The sequence below is a fragment of the Equus przewalskii genome, chromosome 7 (assembly GCF_037783145.1).
Source record: "Equus przewalskii isolate Varuska chromosome 7, EquPr2, whole genome shotgun sequence".
Lineage (NCBI taxonomy): Eukaryota > Metazoa > Chordata > Mammalia > Perissodactyla > Equidae > Equus > Equus przewalskii.
The window spans coordinates 47,417,414-47,431,170 of NC_091837.1; the positions used below are offsets into that span (position 1 = coordinate 47,417,414).

The 13,757-nt window shown below is 38.3% G+C and overlaps 1 protein-coding gene across 2 annotated transcripts in view; it reads left to right on the top strand.

Moving 5' to 3' along the window:
* TTC39C (tetratricopeptide repeat domain 39C) overlaps window positions 1-13,757 on the top strand; it is a 105,131-nt gene that overhangs the window by 39,055 nt on the left and 52,319 nt on the right. For both annotated transcript variants that reach the window (XM_070629810.1, XM_070629811.1), the window contains exons 2-4: window positions 8,269-8,317; window positions 10,569-10,697; window positions 12,866-12,980. In XM_070629810.1, coding sequence (XP_070485911.1) covers window positions 8,269-8,317; window positions 10,569-10,697; window positions 12,866-12,980 — 293 coding nt within the window. The remainder of the gene's footprint in view (window positions 1-8,268; window positions 8,318-10,568; window positions 10,698-12,865; window positions 12,981-13,757) is intronic.

The window sequence follows — 13,757 nt, forward strand, 5'->3', positions numbered from 1 at the left end:
TAAGCCAATTGCCCAGGAACCACAAGTACAAGTTCAGTGAGGTCTGCATTCAGGCGGACGGGGTCTTGAGAAGTTTAGACATCTCAGCGCTCTATCTCTTTAGTACTGACTGCAACATATTTTAGTTTTCAACTCACCTTTCATTAAGCTCCTTATTATAAATAAAGCCTTTTATTTATTATTTTTCTTGGTAGGGTGGGGAGGAGTCAGCGAGATAGAGGGAAGATTTCACTATTAAAAATGAAAAAAAAATTTAAATAAGGTAATTAGTTCAAATAGCAAGAAAATGTGTGGTTTTAGTTGATGTCCTACTGGCCTTCTTTCTTCTTTTTATTTTGAAGAGGGTGCATTTAACATCTTGTTTACACTACTCACATAGATAATATAAGAAGCAATCCCCAAGTCGTTTGCATTTGGTTTTGGAAAACAATCAGGGACTGTTTTGGGGAGGAGCCTCATGTGAGTGTCTCTCTCTTTGCTTTTGGGGCCGTTTCAGGATTAGCCTGTGCTGACAGTACCCTGGGTCACAGTGGGCACAGCCAACCCTCAGCTTGCCATGAGTGAGGAAGTCACTCCCATGTAAGCAGGCTTTGGCTGTTTTGGTACTGAATCTCCCTATTATTCTATTTGGTTGACTAGACGATATATTCTGTTGAGAAATTGTATCAGGGCAGCAACTGAATCACAGGGAGTATTTGGAAAGAGTAAATTGACTTAAGTGATGCATTTTTCTCTCTGAAGGGTGTCTAAATGTAGGGAGGATATCTTTGGTGACACTACTGAAACAGAGATGGTGATTAATGTAGTTTTAGTCGTGTCTGTTTATCCCCCCACATGCACACAGTTTGTCCTTGAGGGAATCTCGTTTAATCTTATTGCCCCTCACAACACATACTCATTTTTTATTGTCCATACATATTGGAACATAGTGTACAGAGAACTTTTGTTTTTACATTAAATTTTATCAGGCATTTTTCTAGGTCATAATATTCCATCTGGTTATTTTATGAGGCATTTATTCTATTGTAGACTGTTTTTTCCCATTTTCAAAACATTTTTAATTGTGGTAAAATATACAGAACATAAAATTTACCATTTTGCCCATTTTTAAGAGTACGGTTCAGTAGTGTTAAGTACCTTCACATTGTTGTGCATCTCATCTCCAGAACTCTTTTCATCTTGCAAAGCAAACTCTACACCTGTTAAACAACAGCTCCTTTTTCCCTCCTCCACCCAGCTCCTGGCAACCACCATTCTACTCTCTCTCTAAATTTGACTACTCTACGTACCTCATATAAGTGGAATCATATAGTGTTTTTCTTTTTATGACTGGCTTATTTCACTTCACAAAGTGTCCTCAAGATTCATCCATGTTGCAACATGTGTCAGAATTTCCTTCCTTTTTAAGACTGAATAATATTCCATTGGATGTATATACCACGTTTTGTTTATCCATTCATCCGTTAATGGACACTGGGGTTGCTTCCTCTTTTGGTTATTGTGAATAATGCTGCGAGAATGCAGGTATACAGATATCTGTTTGAGTTCCTCATTTCAGTTCTTTGGGATATATACCCATAATTGGAATTGCTGGATCATATGGTAATTCTATTTCTAAATTTTTGAGGAACTGCCATACTGTTTTCCATAGTGGCTGCACCATTTTACTTTCCCACCAACAGTGCGCAAGTGTTCCATTTTCTCCACATCCTTGCCAACACTTGTTACTTTTTGTTGTTTTGATAGTAGCCATCCTCATGGGTATGAGGTGGTATCTCATTGTGGTTTTGATTTGCATTTCCCTAATGATAAGTGATGTTGGCATATTTTCATGTACATGTTGGCCATTTGTATATCTTCTTTGGAGAAATGTCTATTCATGTCCTTTGTCCACTTTTTAATTGGATTGTTTGGTTTTTTGTTGTTTAGTAATAGGAGTTCTTTCTATAGTCTGGATATTAACCCCTTATCAAATACAGTCATGCACCACATAAGGACGTTTTGGTCAAGAATGGACCACGTATACGATGATGGTCCCATGAGATTAGTACCATACAGCCTAGGTGTGTAGTAGGCTATACTATATATATTTGTGTAAGTATACTCTGTGATGTTCGCACAATGACAAAATCACCTAACGACACATTTCTCACATACCCCTGTCATTAAGCGAGGCCTGACTGTAAATGATTTGCAGATATTTTTCTCCTATTCCATAGGTTGCCTTTTCACTCTGTCGATTGTGTCCTTTGAGGCACAGAAGGTTTTTATTTCGATATAGTCCAATTTGTGTATTTTAACTTTTGTTGCTTATGCTTTTGGTGTCAAAGAAATTGTTGCCAGATCCAATGTCATGAAGGTTTTCCTCTATGGAGACAGTTTTTTTTAAACTCTGGTTTTCCCTATTCTGGATAATGTTCCAATGAATGACTTCATGCATTTAGCTTTTTTCTTCTGTTGGCATTATTGTACTTTACTTTCAGAAAGAAAAATGAAGCACTGAAGCAGTTTTGTCCCCTTAAAGCCCATTTTTGGAGATACCAGCGAAGGCAGAGGACATCATTTGTCCTGTTAGCAAAAGTTGTTTCTGAAGGCAAGGGGACAGGCTTCTAGAGAGGCATTTGGTAATGCTTGCTTGGTGATTGTATGAAGTTAACTTACGTGGTTCTCTGGTACTGTGATTCTTAAAACAGCGTGGGTCACATGAGCAGCATGGCAGAGCTCCCTTAAGAGCATACAGGGGTGAATTTATATGCCTATCTCTTCACCCCTCAGGTCCGAGGTCTCAGGCTGCAGTGACAGATGAGGAGGACTACTTTGGGCTGATCAGGTTCAGGTGGCCCTGGATTTTTACATTTGAAGAGGGGAAAAGTCATTTTGGAGAATTCTTCTAAGAATTCAACATTATGTATGTGGACAACATTTTCAGAGAAACCAAAAAAATTCTATCCATTGCCACTGTGTTTGGGGGATAAAATTACATTTGAAGACACATATTCAATTTGTTCTTTTTCATAGCTGTGAACTATTCCTTTGAATGAATATACTGCAATTATTTGATCCATTCTAGTGTTGATGGACATTTGAATTGTTTCCAGTTTGAGGCTACTATGAATAACACTACCATTAACATACCATACATGTCTTTTGGGGACATAATAATTCGATTTTGTTGTGTATATGTATACCCAGCAGTGAAGTTACTGGATCATAGAGTGGGCATATGTTTAATTTTAGGATGCTCCTAGACAATATATGAGAGTTCCACTTGCTTCATATCCTCACTAACTCTGGTATTGTCAGTGCATGTAAGTATGGCCAATCAGATGAGAGTGTAGTGGTATCTCATTGTGGTTTTAATTTGTATTTCCCTGACAACGAATGCTTTTCAGCACTTTTTAATATTCTTATTGACTTCTGGATATCCTCTTTTGTGAAGTGCCTATTTAAGACTTTTGCTCATTTTCTGCTGAGTTGTCAGTCACTTTTACCGATTCACAGGAGTTCTTTATATATTCTGAAGATGGGCTTGTTGTTGGATATGTGTATTGCGAATATCTCCTCCTGGTTTCTGATTTGCGTTTTTCAATCTCCTAAGAGTAAACAGAAATTCTTAATTTTAATTAAGTTTTGTTGTTGGGTAATGTAGATCTCCAGATTTGTTGTTGTTCTTTAAATTTGATTTGAACATTCTAATTATTTTGTTATTACATATAAATTTTATAATCAACTTTTCAAAACACACAAACACACACACAAACTCACACACTCACTCATACTCACACTCACACACCCCGTGGATTTTGCTTGAGATTGATTGCATTGAAGCTGTAGTTCAGTTTAAGAGAAATTAGCATCTTAGCCATGTTGAGCCTTCCAATCCGTAGGAATTGTGATTCTCTTTATTTAGGTTGGTGGTTCACAACCAGGGTCGATTTTACCCCCAGAGGACCTTTGACAATGTCTGGAGACATTTGGGGTTTCACATCTCTGGTGGGTGGCTGTGTACTATTGGCATCTTACAGGTGGAGGACAGGGATGCTGCTCGATGTCCTATAACACATAGGGCAGCCCCCACGACAAAGAATTATCCAGCCCAAGATGTTAAGAATGCCACTGTTGAGAAACCCTGATTTAAGTCTTTAATTTTTCTTAGTAATGTTTCGAGTTTTCAGTGTAGGGACATTGCACATTTTTGTTAGATTTATCTTTAGATAATTAATATTTTGATGCTATTGTGAATGATAATCTTTAAGTTTCATTTTCTAATTGTTGCTACTGTGTGTACGTAGGTATTTATGTATATGTGTGTGTATATGTGTATGTATATATATTTGCTGTTTTATGTATCTCTTATATGTGTCTTTATTTGTCTGTTGTTTTATATTCCTTTTATTTTAGAGATTCCCTTTCAATCTCTTTATTCCCTGTATACTGTTGTATTGTTGTTGAAGAATCTAGGATCTATTTTGTCTTGTAGAATTTCCCACAGCTTGGATTTTGCTGATTGTATCAACATGGTGTTTAATATGTTCCCTTGTCTTTATGATCACTGCCCATATACATTAATTCATTAGATCTGAAAAATGAGAGGCTCTGATTCTATCATTTTCTTTTTCTTTTTTCTTTTTTTTGGTGAGGGAGATTGGCCCTGAGTTAACATCTCTTGCCAATCTTCCTCTTTTTGCTTGAGGAAGATTGTCATTGAGCTAATATCTATGCAAGTCTTCCTCTATTTTTTTGTATGTGGGACACTGCCACAGCATGGCTTGATGAGTGGTGTGTAGGTCCATGTCCAGGATCTGAACTTGTGAACCCCAGGCTGCCAAAGCAGAGCCTGCAAACTTGACCACTACACCACTGGGCCCACCCCCTGCATTTTATTTTTTAGCCTAGGGTATTTTTGTAAAGAGAACCCTTCTCCCAACTAATTAGTCTGAGTCCATAGAGAAACAGCAGGATAAATGCTTATTCTTTCCCTTTTTTTATCAGTTTTCAAAATAATGAGTTGGTTCTCTAGGATTCTCCATAGGCAACCAGTGAAGTTGTTTTTTCTTTTTTTAATTAAAAGTATCATTATGAACTTACGGTTTAAACTTATTTGGTATTTCAATCCATTGCCGTTTTTTATCCTTATTGATGATCAAATTGTTCCATGTTTGGCAAGTGGGAACCTCTTCAAGGCCCTAGTGTATTTTTTATGACTTCTTTGCTTTCTGCGGTAACAAGAAATTCCAGGCTCTTGAACATTTCTTGACTCTGACCTGGAATCAACCATTTCTTCAAGGAGTGGTGGTCTCTTTTACACAGTGTATTTAGAGAGGGTGCCAGGCATGCGTAATGCCACTGAGTGGTCGTTGTTTCTAGTCTTTTCCAGTAGACAGAGCTAGAAAAGATGTATTTTTTTTTTTCTTAAGATAAAAAATCCAATGAGTTTGCATAGCTTTTCCTGTTTGTATTCTGGAATCTAAGATTTTTAATTAACTTTGTTTTTTTTTTTCTATGCACAAAATCCTGTGTCTCAACAAACACCAACATACCTACACATTGCTTTATCACAGACTACCTATCCAGCAGCCTTAGAATAACAATTACAACTTGACTGGTAGAAATATGATTACTGAAAAGAAATTAAATGTTTTTTGCCATCTTTTGGGGTCTGTTTTTAAGGATGTTTCATAATAGAGATGTGCCGTCACATTACTGTGTTTTAAAGTCGCTTGGAACAGTTCTACTCTGTGTGGTTATGGTACCAACTGGATTTGCATTTAAGTACATGTAACTCATTTTAGTTTTTATTTTTAGGGGTTGCGTTATTAAAATTTAATTTGGTGTTATTGTGATGTACAACATTTACATGGTTCCAAAGTCAAATCAACACAACAAAGTACATACAAAGAAGCTTCATTTCTATCCTTGTTTCTCTATCCCTGTTTTTGTAGGTATCCATGTTTTACAAAACTTTATGGGTTATCCTGCCATTGTTTTTTTCAATATCACTGAATATGTGTATATGCTCCCTTCTTTTGATTACGTGGCATTTTCACTACGTGGTCTATTTCACTTGCCCCCTCCTCCTTTCTTGGGTCTCTGGTATTTAGAAAGGTTTGTATTTTGGTTCTGATGCTTACCTTTACACTCAACCTTTGCATAACACCCTCACTCCCCTCGTGTTTGGGTCTTTGTTTACTCGTTCCTATGATGAGCATGTTGAAGTGAGCTAGGAGCCTCTTCCTTCTCCTCCCTTAGCATCAGTTTTGAAGCAATGATCCTTGTACTCTTTGGGAACATTTCCCTGTCTCCAAAATGAATAAGTTTTATGTAGAAACACGTGTGGGCCAAAACTGATGAAGATGAGGTAAATTAATGTAGGATCACTTGAAGTATGTCAAGTTAAAAAATCAAATGGACTAAACAAGTGAACGTTGTTCAGTTAAGCTCTTGGAACACCGGGTAGTGTGCAGCACTTGAGAGGATGTCGCTTGTGGACGAGGTCATTATGGAGCGTCTCATGTCCACAGTACTGTGGGGTTTACAGAGACAGTCCTCAAGGAGGGAAGAATGTTTCCATTGGGCTGGCTTTTCACTTCAGTGATAAGATGGTATGTGAAGTACTAAGGGCTAGGCTAGGGTACCATGAATAATTAATAGCCATGGCTCTCAGAAACCTAATTTTAGTCAAGAACAGGAACAAGGAGCAAATGTAGCAGCACTGGCCCTAGTTTCAGCTTCTTTTATTTCTCAAATGGCAAAGTGGCTAATGTGTAAGCAAGGAAAGGGGAACACTAATCAGCACCCGATGGAAATGTGTCTGTCCCGAAAGGCAGAGTTCTGTGTCGTTCATCCTTCACTGATGCATATTTGTGTGTAAGGCATGATGATGAGGGATAAGAGGCTGAAAATAACATTTTAGAGGGGACACTGACATGCAAACCAAATTATAATACGGTGGGAGCCTATACTGGTATTCTAGGTAGAGCTGTGGAGTGGCAGAACTAACGTCCCCCTGGGGCAGAGTGGAAGGATGCTGGAGACTGCACAGTGTGCTGTTAGCTGTGCTGTTTGAGCCGGATCTATGGGTGTGAGAGCTAGTGGGGGATCTTCACAGTGAGTTCACCTTCCTAATTTTTTCTTGTAGATTTAAGTGTCCTGTTAAATGGGGGTAAGCAAACTATTATTCACTGTAGAATTTGAGTAGGTACCAAGTAGATGGGGGAAAAAACGGTAGCAGAAGATTAACATTCCAAAGAAATTGAGTTTCTAATCCTCCATTCTCCCCCTGCCCCCCCCAAACACATACACACACACCCCACGAGAGGAAAAGGCATGTGTATACCATTTGACTTAGCAATGTTACCTCTAGCAGTTTATCCCAAGAACATATTTGGACTTGCCTGCAAAGATATACGTACAAAGATGTTCATCCAGGCATTGAGTATGTTTGTGTGTGTACATATACATATATACATATAAATATGTATGTTCTCTCTACTCGTACCCACTCCTCACCTCCTCAACACATGCACACTCACTTTGGACACAAACTAAATTTCCAATAGGGGACTGACTACATTGTTCTTGCCGTGTTTATAATGATGATATATTATTTATGTAATAAAAAATCAGTAAAATTATTTTTCAAGAAAGCAATTACAACTTGCTTTCTCTCTTAGTGCAATTTACAGAGATTTGGATTTTGTACTGGTTGTGAATTTGAAACAGAGAGTTTATATTCTTTAAATTGAATTTGTGTTAGTTTGGTTTGGTTTCCTGGTTGGCTTACATGTAAAATTGGATAATGACTATGTATTACGGTGGGGGAATGACTGACTTTTGGGAGGCGTTCTTAAAGTTCTTTGGATAGGATAAGTGAGTTTTTGAGATCTGGCTCAGTGGTAAAATCCTTTACTCTAAAAATGATACATATTTTATGTATGTAAAGTTTTGAACACGTTTTGCGTTTTAAAAATGGGTATTAGTCATCTTCCTTTGGCCGTGTGTGCGGATGTTGGATTGGTTACTGAGGCAGTCTCTGTTGTAATTGGACTTTCTTGTTCGCCTTGCTTTGAAGGACCAGGGGCAGAATCTATCCTGGCAGACAGATCTGTGAACCTCCTTGCCTCTTTAAATTTTTTTTAGGGTAATTTAATGGGCTTGAAGGCCTTAACTTTTATCCAATTATTAGGACTATGTGGTGATCCTGATGGATCAATTGTTTTTAAAATAACAGTTTACAATAAAAATAATTTTATTTTGTTTCCTTAACAGAAATCATAGCCCGTTAATGAGTTTTGGAGCCAGCTTTGTCAGTTTTTTGGTAAGTTGATGTGGGGGGAGGTATTGGTGTGAAGGAAACAAATGTATAAAGTATAGGATTTAGTGGCTACTGGCTGTATAGATACAGAACTTTTAGAGCTTAAAACTAGAAGTAAGTTTTTGCCTGTTAATCAAACCTGTGTGATATCTTCTCTTCCCTATTTTGAAATAAAATGCTGGGGCCAGCCTAGGCCAAACGGTTAAGTTCGTGCGCTCCGCTTCAGTGGCCCAGGGTTTCTCAGGTTCAGATCCTGGGCATGTCCTGATGATTGGACGGGCACTGCTCATCAGGGCATGCTGAGGCAGCGTCCTGTGTAGCACAACCAGAAGGGCCTACAACTAGAATATACAACTGTGTACTTGGGGAGATTTGGGGAGGAAAACAAAGAGGAAGATTAGCAGCAGTGTCAGCTCAGGGCCAATCTTCCTCACACACACACACACACACAAAATCCTTGTGGTCAGCCTTGACTTTAAAAAAAAAAAAACAAAATAAAATGCTCATACCTTACTTCTAGAGTATTAAGTTTTTCCTAACCAAAATCCTTTTTAAAATAAAAATGTAATTGAACGACCTTTCCAAAAATTAAAACTGCATTAGAGTTAAAAAAAAAAAAAGTCAGACTTTGGATAATAAAGGTTTGCTCTAAAATTATTAAATAAGTGTGGACTGGAAGACAAGTTAAATTAGCAAAGCTAAAATTTTTCAGTTACTGTTATATTTTCAAATATTAATATTTAGGAATTGAGAGAATAGGTTGCAGTTAGTTTTTAAAGTAAATTGGGCAATGTAGAAAATTGGATGCTTTTATTTTTCAGAAACGCTTATCACATAAACTACCTTCAAACACACAGTTTTTTAAAAAACCATCATAGAATTGTATAACAGCAAAAAAAATTCACGAGTAGAATCTGAGAGAGGTAAAATGGAGAAAACATTTAGATTCCAGATTTAGAAAGATGTCAGCAAATGGGCATGTTGGCATGTCATGTGCATCCTTGCAGCACCCATAGGCAGCAAGCTGGCTTCTGGTGACATGGATTTTTATTCAAGCTATTTATTTCCTCTTATTGCCAGGCAATATAACAAAATTTTAAGGCCTACTGTTTGCAAGAAAACAGTTGTTGATCTTAAGCAAAGTGGTGCTGGGTAGGAATGGCAGCATGAGTTCCCACGTAACTGCACAGGCTTGGCAGGGGGTGGGGGGGGAGCTGGGGAGCTGGGGGGAGTGGGGTTGGGGGCGGGGGTGGGGGCGGGGAGGAGGCCCTGGCAGGACTGGGATTTGGTTGGGAAGAAGAGTGTGGAGGGGAGATTTGGGCACAGGTGGCTGTGGTCTGGTTTGTCTAGAACAGAAATCCGAGGAGACCTAGAATGCCAAGGTGGCGCTGGCTGAATGTGATAAGGAATGGAGAGCTAGATACAGTGAGGTCATTAGGTCCTTCCAAGAACCTGGTGTCCTCTCTGCCCTGTAGCCTGTTCATCTCAGTAACCTCAGTTCTACTGGGTGGAAATAGCAGGTTTTCAGCAGAGGAAAGCTTACCGCTCCCAGTCAAATGTGCCCTGAAGAAAATCTACCAGCATCAGGTGCTTGGAAACAAGCTGTCAGTGGAATTTTTCGCTGTGGACAGTATGAAATGAGTTCCTTATAAGTGAACTCATGGGAATTGCTGTCCCTGAAAAGACTGATGATTTTCAGAGCACCTCCTAGCTGTTGTTTCGTTAGCCGTTTTTGTGCAGCACTTGAGGCAGCCAGGGATCCGTGTGTGGGTAGAATGTACTTTTCACAGAGACTCTGTTATAAAAACTGAATTAAGTGGACCAAGCAGAAATTATACAGGGTTTTTGTTACTGTATTTAATAACAAAAAAATACTGTAGAACAGGAACTGTAAGAACATTTGTTACCATGTAGTTTTTCATGCCAGTGTAATACAAGTAGATTCTTATTTTATATTGAGATTATAGTTTTTTTAAGTGAATAGGGTTTGCTGTAACATTCTGGTTCTTTAACTTGCAACCAGCAGAGATAGGACACCGGGTTCTTGGAAGGACCTAAGGAACTCACTGTATCTAGCTCTCCCTTCCTTATCGCCTTCAGCTAGCACCACCTCGGCCTTCTAGGACTCCTCAGTATGACTCTTATAACTTAAATGGTTTTTTTCCCCTAGTTTGGAGTTTTGTTGCAATAAGTTGGCCTAAATTTTCAAACAGTTACTGATTCATTTGTTCTTTCCTTATTTCTTTCTTGGAAGAATGCCATGATGACATTTGAGGAAGAAAAAATGCAGTTGGCGTGTGATGACTTAAAAACTACAGAAAAGCTATGTGAAAGTGAAGAGGCTGGAGTAATTGAAACAATCAAGAACAAAATTAAGAAGAATGTAAGTACTTTGTCTCCAGGTTGTCAACTGTGTGCCACTTACGGAGAACATTGCTCATTTACTTGGTTTTTAGGATATAACTGAAAGCACTAAATGTTTCTTAAGGCTTTTGATTATGTAAAATGTATTTCTTAAAACAATAGAAGCTCCCTGCAGTCATTAGAGCCATTCACTGCATGTTCTTTTGGTATCTTAAAATTACCTTCTTCCATAATGGGCCCTGTGGCAAGGGCTTTTGTAATGAGGCTTTCACGTATGGGTCTAACTCAGATATGTTGCATTTTGGCATAATTCGGGAATTCAGGCGTTTACGTACTTTTCCCCAGGCCTCACCAGCTTTTGGTTACAAATAAAGTCACAATTACCTTGTAATTCACTCTTCTTGATTTTGCTTTCACCTTTCAGTGCAGAAGTTCTAGGATTCGGAGTGGCATCTTCCTACCCTTATATTTCTGGAGTGGAATGCCCATGGGTCTCGCATATATCACATATTTAGCTGACAAACCTGTCTGTTGCTTATAGTGTTCAAAAGCCTCATTGTCTTTTCTTCTACTCCTTCGTTTGAGGCCAGGGCGTCTTACCTCTGCGTTTAATTTTGGTGTTCACCATGAGGAAGCCACTGGTGCGCCAGGAGTATCGTCTCCTGGTGCTCCAGAAGGGCCAGAGTTTTCCACAATTCCTTTCTCTCCAAACCCTAAATCCAGTCAATTACCAAGTCCTGTTGACTCTCTTTCTTAAATACCCCCGGAATTCATCTGCTTCTCTCCATCCTCTCTGCAGTTTCCCTAGGTCAGCCACCATCTCCACTTGCTTGAGACAACCCTCACTGGCACTTCTGCCTCCAGTCTCACTGTTCTCTAATCCATTCTCCATGAGACGGTCACTAAAATGCAAATAATATATTGCTAGTTTCATTCTCCGTGTCCCCACCTCCATCATTACCATCTCAGTAGAGTCCAAACTCCTTACTATGGCTGACTTGGCGTTTGCTTTTCCAGTACCTAGAACATTCTCCTCCTCTTGACCTGGTTCCTACTCATTCTTTGGTTCTCGCCAGATGTCATTTCCTCCAGACACTGTTGCCTGAACTCCCATGCCCTGTTGAGTATGTCTCCTGCTTGTTTCCATAGTTCTCTGCACTTTACCCTCCAGAGCACCTAACAGTATTATGTGGTTGTAAGGTCAGTATTCCCTCCTTAGACTGTGAGCTTGTTTACATGTCTATCCTCAGTATCTAGTGCCATGCCTAGCACGTATGTTAATAATTAATTAATTATCATTTATGTAATATAATTAATACATCTTTACAATTTAAAAAACCTTTTCACATGCGGTATTTCATTAGCCCTTCCAACAAGCCTGCACAGTAGACATTATTACAAAGAAATAGAAGCATGGGTAAATTGACATTTGCCTGAGCAAAGAGAGTAATGAGTGCTGCAGTGAGATGTGGAACAGTGGTGACCGTGACGAGTTATGCTCATCTAGAAAAAAGGGAAGCAGGTCACTGTGTCTTGTATACTATGTGTATTATTGTCATATTTGCAGAAATCCTGTCATTTCTTATATCGTTGTAAAAGCATATGAAAGCTATTTAGCTTATTTTGTTCAAATTTGCTTTGTATTAAGAATGCAGTATTCTATTTGAGTGATTTTTCTTCATTTAGAAAATTCTTTATGATAAAGCCCAACATTTTATAAAAAGCGGGACTTTTTGCTTCTTTTATGGAAGTAGTCACCTTAGAGGTTATGACTTAAATTTCAAGTTCTATTTTTCATTTGTTCAGAGCTAATTTTTAATTCCAGAGTATTTTCTCCTTAACTAAAACGTAACCAGCTTTTGACCCTCATGTCTCAGTTGTGTGCACCAAAGAAATGAGTCCTACCTGGAGGTAGATGTCTGCAAAGTGGCTTTTCAGGTCGTCTACTTGGGGGAATGTTTTATACCATTAGTGATTTTTATTTTGAATAAGTAGGAATTTACATCATTTAAAAAAGGGTAAAACTCTGATGTTCTGTATTGACTTTCATGTTTCATGGCTTTCAGTGACTGCCCTGATTCACCATTCCTGTGTGAAATCACTTTGCACAATAAAGTAACAGTTGTTTGGAAGGGGTATTGTTCTTGTGTGTGATTTATTGGTGTGTACTTTCTTTCCACTGAACAGGTTGATGTCCGAAAATCCGCCCCCTCTATGGTTGACCGGCTCCAGAGGCAGATAATCATAGCCGACTGTCAAGTTTACTTGGCTGTGCTCTCGTTCGTAAAACAAGAATTATCAGGTATGCTGGAGCGTTATTTTTAACAGCTTTCACTATTCAGTGGACACCATCCATAATACTTTTTTTAGAATGCCTTGTATTTCAGTCTTTGAAGACATGTGGCGCCTCTTTGGGGCATGATACTGATTTATTACTTGAGAAAATTGAAACCGCGAGTGCTGAATGTGTTTTAGCAGAGTAGTTTTAGTCCTAAAGTCTGTTTCATCCTCTTGTCTCAAGATAATTCTGTCATACTTAGAGAAATTACCAGTACCTTTTGTATAGATAGATAGATATTTTTTTCTTTGTGGGAATCAAGTTCTGATAATAACATTTAAAGTGAAATATAACTGGTTTAAATTTAAGTTTTTTTGGAACTTGTTACTGAAGTCTTGAACATGTACTAAAGATTTCCTAAAATACTTGAATGATCTACATTTTAACAACCTTTATCAAGGGATGTAAACTAATTTCTTAATTACTTTGTCCAAGACAGATGTTTCCCAGGATTTTTTAGCTTTAATGTCTTGAGTAGTATGGACTCAAATTGAGTCTCTAATAGCTTGCTGTGAGACTGTTCTAACAGTGACACTAATTCTTTCGCTTATGTAGTTATGTGTCTCTCTGACACTGACAGCAGAAACCTGCCACTTTGGTAGATAGGATTTACTTGGAAAAAAAGGAAATCAATTAAAATTTACATTCAGAAAAGCATTTTCTTCGAAACCTTAAATGAAAAAGGGTACATTGCTGCTAAGTTGTAATATACACTTTTCTTTCCAGACTCCCAGAAACTAG